The sequence below is a fragment of the Lycorma delicatula genome, chromosome 1 (genome assembly GCF_047948215.1).
Source record: "Lycorma delicatula isolate Av1 chromosome 1, ASM4794821v1, whole genome shotgun sequence".
Lineage (NCBI taxonomy): Eukaryota > Metazoa > Arthropoda > Insecta > Hemiptera > Fulgoridae > Lycorma > Lycorma delicatula.
Window position 1 is genome coordinate 150,250,667 of NC_134455.1, and position 18,904 is coordinate 150,269,570.

At 28.0% G+C, this 18,904-nt stretch overlaps 1 protein-coding gene across 6 annotated transcripts in view; it reads left to right on the forward strand.

Moving 5' to 3' along the window:
- Positions 1 to 18,904, forward strand: part of LOC142324100 (uncharacterized) — a 363,200-nt gene that overhangs the window by 51,277 nt on the left and 293,019 nt on the right. For all 6 annotated transcript variants that reach the window (XM_075364751.1, XM_075364759.1, XM_075364778.1 and 3 more), the window contains 4 exons: positions 2,972 to 3,130; positions 6,943 to 7,073; positions 8,215 to 11,302; positions 14,433 to 14,612. In XM_075364751.1, the coding sequence (XP_075220866.1) occupies positions 2,972 to 3,130; positions 6,943 to 7,073; positions 8,215 to 11,302; positions 14,433 to 14,612 (3,558 nt within the window). The remainder of the gene's footprint in view (positions 1 to 2,971; positions 3,131 to 6,942; positions 7,074 to 8,214; positions 11,303 to 14,432; positions 14,613 to 18,904) is intronic.

Below are 18,904 nucleotides of genomic sequence, written 5' to 3' on the forward strand. Positions count from 1 at the left end.
GCTTTTATTATTGAAATATGCTGTGTAATGAGTTTATTAAAAACTTTTATTTTGTTAGTTTTTAATAATTATTCTCTTATGATGATGTCGAAAAACATAAGTAAATTAATTATTTTTTTTTTATATTGGTGGTTTTAACAACCTCAAAATTGAATATTTCAGCATGGATGAAAAAGAGAAACAAAATATTTGTTTATATGTTCACTACTTATAGTGGATGTGGACATAGTTTTTGCTATTAGTAAACATAGGTTGAGGACTTATGGTAGAACATTAATAAATAAATCTTTTATTCTGATTAGTACATAATAATTCATTATATAGGTCATGTCATTATAAGATTATAAATGTAAAAACATATTTTAAGATAAAATAAATAGATTTGATTTAAGTCCATTTTAATTATTAAAATATAAACACATGAAATAATATTAAGGTAAATTCATTAACAAATAAATTTTACAAAATAATTCAGAATTCAGATGGAACTATTGAAAATTATTGTGAGGACATGTTTGTGTACACATTGAGTGTACCCAGAAAAATCAGGGTTTTCTTTATTTTATTTTAATTATTATTTTGTAAAAATTCATCAACAGAATAATATTGTTTCTGTAAAGGAAATCTTTTAATTATATTCTTCCTGTGATCAGCTACGTTATAACTATCTGAGAAGCATAAAGCATTAATTTTATCCATATTTTAAGTTGTATGGTTACAATCCATCTAATGACTAATTTTTTGAACTCCTATATTAGAATTTTCAATTCCTTTTAAATAATTATCTTCAGATAAAGATACAGTTATGTCATCCGTGAAGAGGTCTACAATGAGTGGTTCAAGAGTTTGAGGCATGTCATTAATAAAAAAATTATAAAAAACATGGGAACTTAATGAGAGCATTTCGCTGAAGACCTTTGCATTCTACATCTTGAAGTAAGGATGCAAATCATATACATATATTCTTAATGTAAAGATGAAATTTCAACTACTTGTTTGTGGTTGGTGAAGTATGTATGATTAACCAATTGTAAACAGTTCCTCTTTTATGGTAACTAAGTGTTTTCATCAGTAAAAAATGTGGATGTAAATCAAATCATTTACTGGGATTGGAGAAAATTAAAAGTGGAGCCTTTTTGTTATCTACATAAAATATTTTCTAAACACTGGAAAATGGTTGTGTTCATAGACAATTTTTCTCAACCAAGCTGAAAGTCTGTCATAATAGACATACTTTTCAAGAAATGTTAAAAATTAATTTTTTATAATTTTTTCAAATACTTAGAAAATTTGGAAAATATAAAAATTGGCCTATAATTTAGTGTCTAATCTTTCTTAAGGGGGCGAATAATAAAAAAAGTCTTAGACAGCTGGAAACTACTTCACTGTTGAAAGATACATTAATTAAATTTGTAAGAGGGATAATAATAGCATCTACAACTTCTTTTAAAATACTAGCAGGAGCATCATCAATATCCACAGAATATTTAATCTTTATATTTAAAATAAAAGATTCAATTCCTGGATATTAACAGGAAATAAAAGTACTGATTCATCAACAGAACTGTTGAAGGTGAATGGCTTTGTTTTAAATAGATCAATGTTATTGTTGTAGAGAAGAAATTATTAAACCCTTCTACTATCTGAATAGGAGATAATAGAAGTTGATTTCTTTTTTTTGTGAAGTTATTTGACTTGTTTTATTTTCAAATCACATTGATTTTACTTTCGATAACTGCCTACACAGTTTTAGATTTATTATTTGAATTAGGTATTATAATATAATCATTTAAAAGTATGAATAACTTTAGCGTAAATCCATTTGTATTTTTTCAAATGCTTTTGCAACTTGAGACAAATTATTTTTAGGCATTTCTCAGAGATTTCTTAGTATAGAGCCAGATTTTACAATTCATTTAATATGAATTGCATTTTTCTTTTTATGTTTAAACTGTTTATTTATTTATTTTTGTAAAGGACAAGGTAATAAGAAAACATTTTGAAACACATTTAAAAATTGTTAAATTTTTCATCAAAGCTAATTTTGTTATTACTGTCCCAATTTGTTTCTGACAACAAGGTTATGAAGTTTCAAACGGAATCTTTATTGATCATCTTTTTGTAGATAAAAGTAACCATTTTCTTGTTGCACGTTTTCATCAATAAATGATGCTATTGTCAATTGTGGTCTGAAAGATAATAATCTATACAAAAGAATAGAAAATTATTATTAGCTTAATTTGTAAAAATATTATCTGTACAGGTGGCCGAAGTCCGTGTAATTTTAGTTGTGGAGATCCAAATATCCTGCTTACAACTGTTGTCTGTGTTTACCACCTGCTTATTCAGAGTTAATAGTTCATTCGTCACAAGATTAGAATTGTCTAAAAAGTATAACATTAAAATCCTTATATACTATGACATTGAATTTATTAGGAATTTTTAAAAGAATCTCTGATAGTTTATGAAAAAAGTGTTTCAAAAATAATAAATTTAGATTTATTTAAAATTTAAAGGGAATTTGATAAAAAAAAAATATATATATAACATATAGATTCTTAATTAAATAATTACTAATTCAATTTTTTTCATTTAATTAAGAAAATACTTCATTCAGTTATGAATAAAATCATTTAATTTTATTTATTTCATTTGGTTTGTAATTTTAATTTTTAGCTGAGTTAGCTCAATTTGGTCTGATTTATTAACATAACTTATTAAAATATCAGGAAAAGAAAATTAAAATCAATTGTATTAAAGCAGTAAATACATATGTTGTAATTATATATTTTTATTGTCAAGTAGAAAAAATCTGCTGCTGTAATGTAAAAAAATTATAAAATTCCAAAAAAATGTTTGTTTTATGACAAATTTGATTCTTTGCCGATATATGCTAACATCTGAAAACATACATATTTATATATAACATTATAAAAAAATATTTACATATATATTTTTTTTCTTGTGGCAGGTAGTTGTATTGGAAAGTGAGGTAAAAGAACATGCTGAAACCATTGAACAACTTAATTTAGAAATTGTTCAAAAAACCAAGACATTAAATCATATACAAGAGCAGTTACAGAAGAAATCAGAAGATTTTGGTAAACAAAACATTAAAACATCATTAGAGGTTTGTTTGCTTTTTACGTTTTTATTTGTATTTTTATGGGTGAACAAATAGGAAGGTTGTTGCTTGAAGGCAAAGAATTTATTATTTGTTATGTCTATATGTTGTACTTGATTATCTTATGAAAATATGTCACCATTGCTTTTACAACTTTTACTACTGTTAATTTTGCTATTACTACCTTTGTGGTGGAGTGGTAGTTTCTGTGTATTCTGAAAAAAATTGTGAACCCAAAAATTTCTTGCCCGGCTTATGTTCTGAAATTTTTTATACATTTATTATACATAAGCACAGTTATCAAAATAAAGGAAAACAACTATAAAAAACAGGCAGAAAACTGTTTACATCAATATTAATATGATATTTTCCTAGGTGCAAAAATTGTGAAAATATTAAACTCTGTATTATTTTTTTAAATGCTTTATTACAGATAAGTGTACTAGTATGTAGATTTACTTTTTTTAATAATGACTGTAAGTTCCCCGTCTTTGTATATTGATTAAACGCTATAAATTCCGTAAAAATTTAGATAAAAGTAATAATGAATAACACCACTTGCAAGTAAAGGTTTATAATTACTTGTTTCTAAATTGTGCTTTTTTAGATTGTTTTTAAACTTATTAAATTAAATTTGTTTAAAAACAAAACATATTAACAAAAAGAAATAAAACATATTAACAACTTTTTTAAAATATAGATTTTACATTAAATAAAACCCAAAAGCAAGAAGTAATGAGGTACTCAAAAAACATACTGAATAATTTGCAACACACTATATTCAGAGGGATTCCTGAATTCCTGAATAAATGGAATATCTAACTAATGAATATTATGATCAGTAATGTAGTAATGTTTGTAACTAATCTCTCAAAAGCATGGTTAGTGGTTGATGACACTTTTAATAATATATCAATGTTTACTCCTAGAAAGAAAATATCCAAGAATTTAGTGTTTATTTATTTGATGGTAAAAAAAAGTTAACTAATTCATATTAAATAGTATTTTTACGTTGTACCTATGAGTTCATAACTTATTCTGAAATGTTGTAATAGGTTGCATAATGTATTTGCATGAATTTTATTTTTGTTTTTAATAATTATAGTGTTCAAATACTGAGGTAAGATACACATGGCAACATATTAATAATTATATAAATTGATTATTTTTGTATGTATATTTATTGATTAAACTAAAAAGAAAAATAACTAATTAGAAAAGAAACTTTTTTTTAATATATTATCAATTTTAAGGCAGGTCTTTAATGTTCTTTATAAATTTTACCAAAATTTGATTTTAATATAATTTTTTTTGTTGTAAAATCTGAATTCTCTGTATGGTCTCAAACACACAGTGGGAACTAATTTTTTTTAAAATTGAATTGTCAAGAGTTATGAATTTTAGTTTTTATTTGTTAGTTATCAATTTAGCAAAAAACTTTATACCAAACCCAAAAATAGTCTCTCTTAATTCCAGTTTTTTTAAATTTACAATCTCAAAAACTACTGGATATATATACCATTATTATTTTTTTATTTTATTTTTCAGGTTAAAAAATGTAAAATTTATTTGTGTTCTAAGAATTTCATTGTAATTAATTTATGGTCTCAATAAAAAAAAAAAAAAACAGGCAACATTTTTTCCCTACTGTAACTTGAAACAAAAGGGATCCAAAATTATGTTTAAAAATTTTTCTTTAATCTTACTAGAACATATTGTGAGATTATTTCCATTTCTTTCTGAGATACCTGTTTAAATTTATATACATATAAATAAATATATTTTAAATGTATCCATTTTATTTCTGTTATTTGTATCACTTTCAGATATTTCACTTTAGTTACATAATTATCTCAAAACTCGTAAAATTGTATCTGATCTCTTTTTACAAAATGTTTGTATATATCTGGTAAATCCAAAAAACATGCTATCAAGGTATCCCCTGTTTTTAATTTGTTTTTGCTTTTATTATTAAAAGCTATATAATAAAAAAAAATTCATTAGTTACTTCTTAGTACTGTGTTCTACTTATTGCAAAGATTGTTTATTATTTTTAATACCCATGATCTCTAATTTAAGTTTTTTTAAAGTACTATTTGCCTTCAGTATGTGTGTATGTGTATATTAGAAATTACATTCATACTAATTGTTCTTCAGAAACTTTAAAGTTAGATTCTTGCTTTTAATGTTAGCCACTTTCTTTTCAACCATATTATTCTCTTTCCTGATAATGTGTCAGAGTTGTTTTATCATTTATTAGTGAAATTTGAAACCATAGAAATTATAAATTCTGCAGTATTGAAGACTTTATTCTGTTATATATAGAATTATTTTTTTTTACTTATGAATATGAAATGTAAATAAAGACATTTTATGCTATGAGGCTTATCTGGAAAGAAAGTACTATTTCCTTCTACTACTACCACAGCTCTGTGATAACTCTGAGATGTGTGCCACATTCTCTCATTCATTCTTTCAGTAGCTGCCATTACAAGTACAGTGGCATTTGTTTACAATTGATTAAACATCATTTAAAATGTTCAGATGAATATAGAATCCTGTCAGTTGTGAGATTAGGACAGTTATCCGATTTTTAAATGAAAAAATTGGGAAGAAGAGCTGGGAAGTCACATCCCAGCAGATATTCATCGACAAATTAGTGAGCTTCATGCTGAAAAAGCTATGAGTGATGGAATGGTTAGAGTAGTACAGTGAGGGATGCAATAATGTTCATAACGAGCAAAGGAGTTGGCGGTCTTCTGTCATGAATAATGATTTGGTTATATGAGTGGATGAAAAAATTACAGAAAATCAATGGTTTACAATTTATTGATTATGTGTTTTTTTTTTATATTGAGTTTTCTGAAAATTCATGAACAGTTCTGCATAAAATAGTAACAACATCTAGGCTATCATAAACTATACTTTTGGTTGCTGAAAATATTAATAAAGGGTTCACAAAATCAAGCAGTTAGACTCTGGTCAGTCTTTTCTTACCTGATATGAAAATAAATATAACAATTTTTGAGTCAAATAGTGACTGGTTATGCTATCAAGGTTTCTCACATCATCATGGAATCCAAACAACATTCTATGGAATGGTGATAAGCAACATCTCTAAAAAACACAGAATTTCAAAAAACACAATTTCAATATGAAAAACCATGTGCACTGACTGGGAAGAGAAAGTGGTTTTGTTGGTCAACCTCTTTCTGAGAGGTTAGACTGTAAATGCCTCACTTTATTGTGATTATCTCAAAAAACTATCCTGTGCAATGCAAGACAAGGGGAGAGGGATTGTCAGTAATGGGGGGTTTTGTTGCTTCATGATAATGTTCATCTGAATGTTGCTGTTGAAACTCAAAAGTGTGGTTAAACAGTTTGGTTGGGAGCAGTTGAAGCACCTCCTTTATAGTTATGACTTGGCGCTATGTGACTACCACTTGCTTCTCCATTTGAAGTGATCACTTGTTGGTCAGCTCTATGATGATGATGATGCCGATGCTGATGTGAAAAATGTTAAACCTAGTGGTCATTTTCACTAATGCTATTCTTTGAGGAAGGAATGAAAGAAAAGACTGTTTACAAGATATGAAAAGTACCTTAATAATGCTGGAAATTATGCAGAAAAGCAGTGTAAGGTATACTGTTTCATATAATGATAAAATTATTTTGTTGAAAGTTATATGTTGTCTATTAAAAAAGCATTACTTACTTTTGGATATGCTTTGTATTTTCAACTTTTATAGTTTTAATAATGAAAAAAATTTTACGAAAGTTATATAATATTTAATATGGGTTACTCTTTTTATGTGTAGATAAAAGAACTAATGAGGACTACTGAGGAATTAAGACATGAAGTACGAAATAAGGACAATGAGCTTAAACAAGCAAAAGAGGAACTTGTTGCTTTAAGAAGCAGACTTTCACAGATGACTCATTCAAAAAAGTATGTTAATTACAACTCTTTCATCTGCATTCCTTACCACCAGTAATAACATGCAAACACACACACACACACACAGACATAGACATACATACATACAAATATATGCACATACTTACGTACACTTGTGTACACTCCTTTCAAAAGAAAAACAATGTTCTTTTGTCTGTCTGTAATTGAGTTACGTGAAATTTAGTTATAGGTAAGCAATATTTATATTATTTAATTTTTATGAGTTATTAATCTTTGTTAAAAAAAAATATTTTTAAGTTTTCATTGTTAGGTAACAACAGTCATGGGCATTGTCAAGAAATCTAGCTGTGTTTTTTAAACAGAAAAACTAATTACAACATTAAAACTGGTATAAACAACCCACTTTCAAACTAATGGAATTCTTTTTCCTAAAAGCTTGTCAGAACTAATTATTGGTTCCTTCTTCAGTAGAATACCCAGTTGTCCTATTAATGGTGCTTTTAGTAAAAGATCAGGAAGCCTCTTAAGTATGTGAAGAATGTATTACATTTGTTTAATATGTAATATTTATCAAATTAAGAAATATTTTAACCACAAGCAGATTTTAGACAAAACAAATTAAAAAACCAAGATCATTTTATTACTCTTGAATTTAAACCTAACTCACCTAATTTTACAAAAAAAAAAAGAATGTGATAAATGAACGTCGTACATTGATTATCAAGTATCACTCTTGTTAGATTTTTGTTGATCTTTGTGAAAGTAGCTGATCTATTTTCATTATAAGGATTAGATTAAGTTTTTAATATTTATGGTGGTTATTACATTCATTTTGAATTAAAAAAGTATTTGCTGTTTGTTGTTTCAAGTTCAGTTGTTTTTTATTTGTGAGTGTACCTTATAATTTAAGTAATATCTTTTTTTAAAACTTGGCCTTTCTAGCCCACATTTTGTTTCATAATTTATTGGTGTAACGTAATATAATCTAGTTAATCTAACAATTAATTTTGTTGGTACAAGATATCTTCCTTTTATATAAATACAAAAATTTTTTACTATATAATTTCTACTGTTCAAAATGAAAAATTTAATAGAAACAATTGCTTAAATTTTAAATATATTTATTTAAAACTTGAAAAACAATATAAAATTTTGTTTTGTTATTTTACAGGGCTTTTGATGAAGAATTAGATAGAGTAAGTTCATCTCATATTGATAAAATAAAGCAGTATTCAGTGACTCATGAAACAGAAATTGCTTGCTACCAAAAGCAAATAGAAGCTTTATCAAATCGTGTTAAGGAACATTCACAATCAGAACGGGAATTGGAAACAGAGTTAGAAGCATGCCGATTGGCTCATGAAGCTCAGATTATTTCTTATAAAGAATGTGTAGAATCATTAATGGAAGAGCTTGCTGCAGAAAAAGAGAGAAACAAAATTGAATACACAAGGCAGATAGAAAAGTACAAAATTGATTTAGAAAAATGTAGGAATGAAATAAATGATTATCAGCAGAAGGTAAAGGAGTTGGATAGTATAATGGCTGAAGAAGTAAAAAATATTGAGAAGAAATGCTCAGAGCAAATGGAAGGATATCGTTCAGAGTTTGAAACACAGTGTATTTTATATAAAAACTGTGCTGAAAGTCTTAAGAAAAAAGATGAGTTGGCGAGTAAGGAAATAGCATCTCTAGAATCAAAATATAAAGAACATATAGATGAGCTTAATACAGAGTTAGACTTCGCTAAAGAAGAGATTAAAAGTATAAATGGTAAATTGAAGGAGTCAGAAGAAAAGTCAAGGAATGTGATAGCTAAATTAAAAGAGTATCAAAATGAGTTGGAAGCTAGCATTAAAGAAAATAATTTGCTTAAAGAAAAACTGAAAGAGAATGAATCTAATAAAGTTATAATTGATGCTGATTTGAAAAAATATCGTAGTATAATTGAAGACTATGAAATAAAACTACGTGACTGTAATGCAGCTTTCCAAAAAGATATTGCAAAGGCTGAGGTGAGACATGAAAATGTTGTTACTGCTTTACAAAATGAAATAGGTCATCTCATGTCCACTCTTACTGAATTGAAAACCAGCCATGAACAAGAAATAAACCAGTGGGTTGAACAGCTTATGCGCAATCAGCAGCAATTAGAATCGGTTCAAGAGTTGGCTGAATGTGACAGTGTTGAAAAAGTGTGTGATAAACTAAAAAAAATGAAAAATAGTAAGGATGAAGTGGAATCATTAAATAAAAAATTAAATGATGCCATGAATTCGATCTCGGACTATGAAACTCGTCTGGCTGAGTTACGTAAGGGCTATGAAGATGACATAACTCTCTATAAAAATCAAATTGAGAAATTAAAAGAAGAATTAAATAATGCGTCATCTTTGGAAGAAAATTTGGTAAAACAGTTAAGTAATCATGTAACTGGTGTGAAAGAATCAAAAGAACAAATTAAAGACTTACTTAGAAAGGACGTACAGGTTTATTTTTTTCAGAATGAGTTATCGTGCCATAATTTCACTGAAAGCAGCAGCTCAACAAGAGATATTAATAATAGTAATAGGGTTCAGACTGCTTGCGAAACAAGTGATGGGCAAGGAGAAATTCCTGATGAAATGAAGGTGTTATTTAACAGGTTAGATCACTTAAATACTGAAAATGTCCTCTTAAAAGAAGAATTAGATAACTTGAAGAAACCCAAATGCAATGTTAGTATTCAGTCACATTGTAATAAAAGCAATGATCTCCAGAGAAGACATATTGAACAAGCCTTGTTTAATGAGCTGGAAAAGGAATTGGAAGACAGTAAACTTGAAAATGATTCAAAAACTCAAGATATTGAAGAACTAATTAAGGTTAATAATGAGCTGGCAGATCACTATAACAAGCTAGAAGCAGAATTCAGTGAACTTAAAGAATTTGCTGCACTAAAGATGGAAGAAATAAGCACATTGCAGGCAAAGAAAGATAGCTTGTACAATGAAAAAATGCAGCTGGAGTCTAATCAAATTCTTTTAATTGCAAAACTGGAATCTATGACAGAAGATTCCAGTAAGAAGGTGGATTTGGATAGTCTATCAGAAGAAAATGTTAACTTAAATATAGCGTCCAAAGATAGCTACATGAATTCTCAGATTGTCCAAAAGCTTTTTGTAAATGCTGCTACTTCAACTCCTAATTTTTATGATGCTGTTGATGATTCTGATGAAAATGAAAGAGATGATTTCACACCTAAGAGAAAAATAATTCTGGAACCTAAATTTAAAACAAATCAGTTGTTAACGAAGTGGATGAATAACTGTCATGAACTAGAGGTTGAAAATGCAAAATTGAAAAAGGATTTGCAAATTATAAGATTGCAAATGAAAGAAATGGAATGTTGCTCTGAAGCAATGAGAGGCGAAATGGTTATTTTTGACAAAAATTTTGAGTCTTTAAAAGAGAGAATAGCCGAGTTAGAATCAAAGAAAAAACTTATCAGAGAATTAGAGCAAGTTAATGAGCAATTAAAACTTAGAAATGAAAAACTGGAAGAAGATAGACATATTTTACGTAGCGATGTCGCAAATTTAAAAGAAGAAAATTTAAATATGGAAAAAAAGTATGGTGAAACTTTGTCCAAGCTTCTGGCACAAAATATAGAGAATAAACCTAAGAATAATCAATCTGTTGAAAACTTAATTTTAGAATTGAATAAGAAAGCTGAAGAAGTTTTGATACTTAAAGAAGAGATGTCATTAAAACAAGAAACTGTAACCAGTCTTGAAGATGAAGTCGACAAATTGTTAGAAATTAGACAAGAGTTAACTATGAAATTTAATTTAGTCGTTCAAGATCTTAAAGCTGCTGAGGAAGAGCTGTTCTCTTTGAGACAAGAACAACTTAACCTTGGTCTTGAAAAAAGATTATTAGATAAGAAACTTACTATTGTTAGAGCACAAAATGAGCAACTCCTTCAACACTTTGGTGAAAAACTGCAGAAGGATTGTAGTAATGGTGTAATAACAATAGTAGAAGAATTAGAAAAGGAACTGGTAGAATTGCATAAAAATTTATCTCAAGAAAGAGGAGTGATTGAGCGAATGTCTGTTGAAAGAACTTTTAGTAAAAACTCTGGTAACTGCAGTGAAGACTCAGAAACATCATATAAAATTGAGTTACTGCTTCATGCATTTGAACAACTTCAGAATGAAAAAGAAGGATTAAAGAGAAAAACCCTTGAACTTCAGGAGATAATCAATAAATACTTAGTAAGTATAAGACTGTCATATGAGTAAGTGGTACAAGTGGTAGTTATTATTGCTGATTTTTTATATCATGAGTAATCTATTCATAAACAGATAAACAAAATAGATTTATAAATCTATTCACTGACAGTCTAATCCAGATTAGGCCTTTAGCTACTACTAGGATATTTTAGTTACTTAATTGTTAAAAAATAATCAAGAATATTGCACCAATAAAAATTACAAATGATTACAGACTATTATATAAATATTTCAATATATTATCAAATTATATATATATAATATGCAAGTTGTCAGTTTTATAATAATTTTATCTGGAAAGACTGAAAAAGAAACATTGAATGTGATTAAATAGGCTTCATTTTGATCAGATTAATATGTAGCTGTACCCCTGGTGCCTGAAGAATCTGATTCTTTTAAAATTATTATATTAGTAAATACAGGTGTAACACGAAGTGGGACTTTCATAACTTATTCTACCTGTGAAAATAATGGAAGAAGTTCAAAAACCTGTCCTAAAATAAACTTACTAACTAACTTACTAACTATTATAAACTTTGTTTATAAGTTAGGGCTAGTGAAAGATTTTGCTTGGAGTTCAGTTACCCTGGTGAAATGAGGTCATACTGAAAATTTAAGAAATGTTAATCAAGGGTCAGAATTAGTGATTTCTTTTGATTTTTGACCCGAAGACTAGAATAAAGTAAGTCCCAGAACTATATTTGTAGTAATTTTTAATAAATCTGGGTTGAAAACCAGAAAATTAGGGAAAAAATTATTTTTTCATATTTGACATTACAATAATTGTTAAATGGGTAATAAACTTAAACAAAACTTGTAGAGAATCTCAAAAAAATGGTGTAAAGTAAGTTGAATAAAACAAAGAAATTTAGTTAAATTCTAATTTTATTTAGAAACACTACACCAGATCAAAGTGGATTATACTAAATAGTAAATGTTTATTAATAAATGTTCAAAAATTAACCCACCATTTTCAACACATTTCTTGACATGCTTCTGTACTGCTTTTGTTGCTCTTTGTAGTTCTTCAGAACTGTCCTTAAGTTGCTCAGCAGCACCCATAATGCAGACAATTCTTCACAAGAATGTTTTTGTTTTGTACACAATATTTTTTACTTAAACCCAGACGCAAAATCCAAAGATGTTATATCAGGAATATGGACTTCCATGACCAATTCATTTCTCAGGGAAATTATGATTTAAGTAAATGGAAATGGCACAAGAGAAGTGGGGAGGCAGCATGCCATCTTGCTGAAAGTATACTTTGCGTCTCACTGCTAGAGGAACATCTTCAAGCAGTTGTGGCAATTCATCTTTAAGAAAGTGCAAGTAGTTTTCAGCATTTAAGTGGTCAGGTAATATGAACGGTCCAAACAGCTGATTGTGAAAAAGCCTGCACCGTACATTGACACTAAATACGTATTGAAAATTACCTTCCTCTGTTTCATGAGGATTTAGATCTGCCCATATATGCTCATTGCTTAAGTTGTTGCTATCTCAAATGAAATTTGCCGTGTTGGTAAACAGAAATACTTGTATAGATGTTGATTTGTATTCCATCAATCGCAGAACTCCAAGTGAAGCGGATCATGACCCAGGTGTAGGTGTTGAACTGGCTGTTTATGATAAGGATAAAACTTATTTTGTTTAAGGTTCTCTAAACCATTGAATGCGAAGCTCTGCTTTGAAAAACATTGTGTACTGATGCCTGAACTGCATCCTGATAATAACTGAACTGCGTCAATAATAATTTCATCAATAACATTGTCATGTTGGATAGAATATCTGGTATGAAGACTAGATAGTAAACCTTTTTCCAGAAGATTGTGGAAAGTTGCGCAAATAGTTTTAGGATCTGGAATTCTGTGATTTGGAAAACATATTTCAATTTTACTACAGCAGCTGCAGCATTATTGTATAATGCATATAATTTATTGTATTTCTCTCATTAATAAAAAAAATTATTATGTAAATAATTTTTAATTATTTATTTTTATTTTACAATTGTGTAATTTCCAGTTTTTAAAAATTTTTTATGAAATTTTGTTTTTACAAATTTTTCACATCATCAAAAAAGAATTTGGTTTTTGTGTACATTAAATAAGTACTTTTCTGACAAAGATAGTAAAGTACGTTTTCTAAATAAAATTTGAAATTTTCTAACCTTTCTTTGTTTCATTCAACTTTCTTATACCATTTTTTTTAGAATTAAATTCTCTACAAATTTTGTTTAAAAGATTTGTGTTTATTATCCATTTAAAAATCTATGGTCAGGCATAAAAGAAGAAGAGGGGTTTTACCTAAATTTATTGGTTTTCATTCCAGATTTCTCAAAAACTACTGCAGATACTGTTGTGGGACCTATTTTATTCGATTTTTTTAGGTCAAAAACCATAAGAAATGATTAATCCTGTCCTTTAATTAACATCCTGAAAATTTCAGTATAACCTCATTTCACTGGGATAGCTAAAATCTGAGCGAAATCTTTTGCTACCTGTAAATTGCAAATGAAGCATTTTAGGACATTATTTTAACTTTTTCCATTATTTTTATGAGTAGAGAAGGTCCCAGTAGAACTTTGTGATAACATCTTGTATGTTCATGTGCATAGTGAAGTTTTATAATAACATGCAAGCTTTGCATTATACTACATTAAAAATTCTGGACTCGCCACTGATTACCTAAGTATTCATAAATTTATAATAAAAAAAAAGTTCAGTTCTCTGAATTTAATGAGTTTCTGTTTTTTTTTTTGTTTTTTTTAAGTATTAAGACTATCTTACTATATTACTGTATATGTTAATGAATATGATTTTTACTTATTTATTAGCATATTGAATATACATCACATGCAATAAAATATATATTGTACTGTTGGGTGTTGAGTATATTTTTTAATTTCATCTTTAATCATAACTTTTTTTATTTATATTTTCTATCTTCTTTGTTCTGATTTCATCATTGTGTTGACTTTGTAAATTGACTTCGTAACCAACAAAATATTAAACTGCTTACCATATTAGTAACTTTTTTGTGATGTCTAATTAATTATTTGTGGAACATTTGTTTTAGATTTAAGAATGTCTCAAATATGTGTGAAATGATGTTGTAGGATAGTGATGTAGTTGATGAAAACTGGAAACTAGAAGTTAAAGATTCTCAGAAAAGGTTGTTATTAGAATTAGAGTCTTATGGAAAGCAGCATGCTGATCTTGGAAAAACACTAGTTGAAGCAGAAGATCTTAAAGCAAAAGTAGAACTTGCAGAAAAAGAACTACTGTTAAAAATAGAGGTAAACACTCAGTTCATGTAAACTGCATACAGTTGTATGCAGTTTTATTTGATTGTCTAATGTTTGTTCAAAAATTTTTAATCATTTAAATTAAATCCTCCATCTAACATCTTTCTAATCACTTTTTCAGGAACAACTCATATCACAGAGTGTAAGTACATTTATCTATTGTTGTAAGTTATAATAAAAGCAAAGAATTAACATACAGAAATTGACTTAATGCATATTACCCAATATACTCTGAAATATGTAGTTATTAAGTATATATTGACAAGCTTACAGATATACTGTGTTGTTGGTCATTAATTAATTGACTGTGAAATGTTTATAATATCTACTTTGGGTATGTTGGGAATAAAGTTGTAATTAATGATATTGTAAGATTGTTAGATTTGAAAGCTAGTTAATTAGTCATTAAATAACCATATTTCTTAAAACTTTTTAATCCCTTTCTAAATTTCAAGTTTCTCAGACATTCAGGTATTGCCAAAACTTATGGGAATAAACTTTTCTAGAAAAGATGGTGTAATTCTGGTTATTATTTGCCAAATGTAGTGCATAATTTTATTTGTTTCTATGGTGTTACTTTTGAAAACACTGACAAATGTTTATGTTTAGAATAAAGCAAGGTGAAAAAGAACCTCACTTGTTTAGTTATGTTAGTTTTTTCAACTGATAAAACGTGTTACTATAAGTCTCAAGGAATACAAATATTAAAAATTGCATTTAATTGCTTGTTTAAGATCACTTTTGCTTCTGTATATATCTGTATTTTCTCTTTGCTGCTTGCCATTCATCTCTCCCCACTCTCCTTTTTCATCTGCTTTAAGAAGTGGATGAAATCCCCCACCAAATCAATGCTGAAAGTTCGAACATATTGCTCCCATTAAGGTACAAACTTCTAGTGTAAGCAAGTATATTAATAATGCTCGTTTTATTAGACCTTTTGATGATTTTACAGTTGTAACCTAAGCTCTACCATCTTCACCAAGATGGAGCTCAAAAATATCACCTAACTCCCATTCTAGAGGTAGTCTGAAATCTTCTCTGATAAGAACTAAAGTACCTAGTGACAGGAACAGTTTATGGTTTGTATATATTCCTTGATTCAGTGGATCATTGTGCCATAACATATTTTGAAAGCCTCGTTGATCTTCTAATAGTATTTCCAATACCTCTGCTTGATATCCAAAGTAATTATGTAAATATGAGTATGAAAGGTTAACAATATAATACTTGGATCTCATTGAATGGTAGGACCAACCATGAATTGTTGATAGATATTTTTGTCAACACAATAAATATTATCTTAACCTACTTGTTGAGACAGTGTTCCGTGAATTATCTTTGATGTCTGAACTCATAATTAAAACTGACAAATGAATATTGGGATTACAAAAGTTACCAAAAAAATAAATAATAATGATAATTACAATAATGTGTAACAAATGATAAATTACAATGAACAAATATATAAAATTTGTAACAGCAAAATAAACTATTACATTATTATGACAAACAATTATAATGAAACACATTAATAATGACAACTAAGAAAAGGTGAATATCTAAGAACATTTTTATCTATCTGAATTAAATCTGCAAATTGTAAGTAGATTAAATGACTAATCAAAGTGGTGTACAGTCAAACAAGATAAGCACAAAAAATAACTTCTAGAATTCCTAGGAACAAAATTATTTTGGCATTAATGAAGAATATAAATTAAAATTTCTAAATCATTGACTTTAAACAACTTTCAAGTAGTTTACCAATCACAAACAAGCATCAAGAAACATTAAAATACTAGAATTAATAATATAGTTAAGATAATTTAATTTAACTTAATACATAAACATTCATAAATAAATTGATACATTCTCAAAATTCAGAAATTAACTTCATATCTATAAATAAATAAGAAATGAGCTAAATAATGTTGATTAGATAAAACGAGAATGTGGAGATCACTCAGCTGTGAGCCTAACTGTTTGTGACATCCTGTCAAATAGAAAATCAATTAAAATCTAACACCATTTAACCAAACTGCAATAATAATGTAAAAATAAAAATGAAAGAAAGCCTAATAATTATAAAAAAACTACAATTGCATTAAACAACATTTCTTGCACACATTAAGCCTGAAAGTAATTGCCAGTTTCAGTACTGTAAGAATATAATGATGTTAGAGCTTGTACATGCTTGATTAGATTTAATTGATCTACCTTAATTTTACTAGAAAAAGTTTAATTTTAATTTAATTTAACTTCGCTTTTAATTTTCCTCAATTACTTTTCTAGAGAACTAAGTATTTTATATTTAGTGAAATGTGGCAATTAAACAGATTAAAGACAGAAGAAAAGATTAAGAAAGAAATATAGCATAATAAGATATCAAAAATACAAATTTATATCTCTAATATTTCTAATACATCCACAAACTAGAAAAAAACAGATCTTGAAGTAATCATAATTACAAACTAAGTGTAATAACTAAAGAGATGTAAAATTGGACATTGATTCAAGAACTGAGTGAAATAAATTGTTACTTGACAAGTAAATTGACATTATTATGAATGAATTATATATGTATTAGTAACATTTGCCTGTAGTATGATGGTAAGCAACCAAACTAAAACGTGGGGCAGCACTTGTAGATCGGGGAACTGAAGAATTTTGATGTTGAAACTTGTAAGTTTCCTTGATGTGTATGATGTACCTTATTGTCCCAGAAAAGTTGTAGAATATTTGCACTGTATTTGAAGTAAGAATTTAACACTGTGCAGTTTTTGATTATCATATTTTAAGAGATTTTGTATTTGAAACAGTTTCAAGCTCTCTACAATTATGTTGGAGTTACAAATGATTTTGCTGAAAGTTTGAAGAAGGTTCATGATGCTTAAATCTATATCTATGATTTTCCATCCTGTTTGATATAGAACTTGTTGCATAGCTTTATTTAATTTGATACAATTTGACTGATATTCCATAGGTTTTTATGATGCTTTATTTTTTTTATTATATGCTTGTTAATTGCTGTAATCTTAAAGGTAGTAAGTTGACCTTAAATGAAGTACAAGTCACAAAAATGGCATAGACATTTTCAAAAATAACAATAATCCTCTGCTTGATATATTAAGTAAAAAGTGTATGCAGTGGTTTTTATACTGCCTTCTTTACTGAACTGAATGTACTGTTGCATAACTGCATGCCTAACTACATAAACAAGTTGGTGATATTCAACCCTGTAAGTGATACTTTCACTTTGTCATCAAAGGACTGGTTTAGTGAACAACATTACTTTCAGAGAAGTTAATTCTGAAGTAGAAGAGTTTGAAGAGTCTCTTGTACTTCATATGCTTTACATGTTTCACAGCTGTAAGGAGAACTAGGACAGATAAAATAAAATTTGTGTACTTTTTTCTATTGTGAAACAATGAGTTAGATGTAATCCAACTCAACAGGAGACAAATTATTATTGTTATAAATTATCAGTGTTGAAAATTACTTATATACAATTCCACATAAAAATTTTACATTGCATTAAAATCTGTACGGTTAACATAAAAGTTATAAAAATTCTTCATTTCAGTCTATGTGCACGCATGCATTTGCATGCGTGCACATAGACAGAAAGCTACACTAGTGAAAAGATCTTCAGTGAGATCAGGGACTCTTAGGCACTCAATAACAAAAAAATTGGCATCTTTATTTATTTCGGATATGTGTATATCTATAAAAAAAAGTAAAACAGTAACCCTAAACCACCATGAAAGCTGTAAAAAAAAGCCATGGTAGTTATGAAAATAATATGATATGAAAATAAATTGAATTGCTTTCTGCTGTAGGCAACACATATAAAATGTGGCTGCTGTACATGTGGATGCATTTTGTATCCACGTTTACTGTAAAAATGAAACATTTTGGATTTAGGTACCATGTTTAAAGATCCCTCATGACAAGAAGAAGCCACTTCAATTATATTATTTGTCTTTTGAAAGCACTTCTACAAAGTATCTTCTTCACATGTGATGGAAATCAATATGAGATGTTGTTCCTTGATGATGACAGTCGAAGCCAAAGTCTGGTCTTTTTAAAAGATGCTTTTAATTTTGAAACAGTTTTTTGAACATTTCTTTTAATCATAGTTACGTAGTTCAAAAGAGGTAATCTGGTTGAAGGTCTACTTTAAAAATAACAATTATTCAGTAATTTCAGTAGGAGAGGTTGGCACACCTGTGAGGCTTAAGGTCAGCTGGATTTTTAACATTGTTCTTATTGTCTAGCATTTGTGT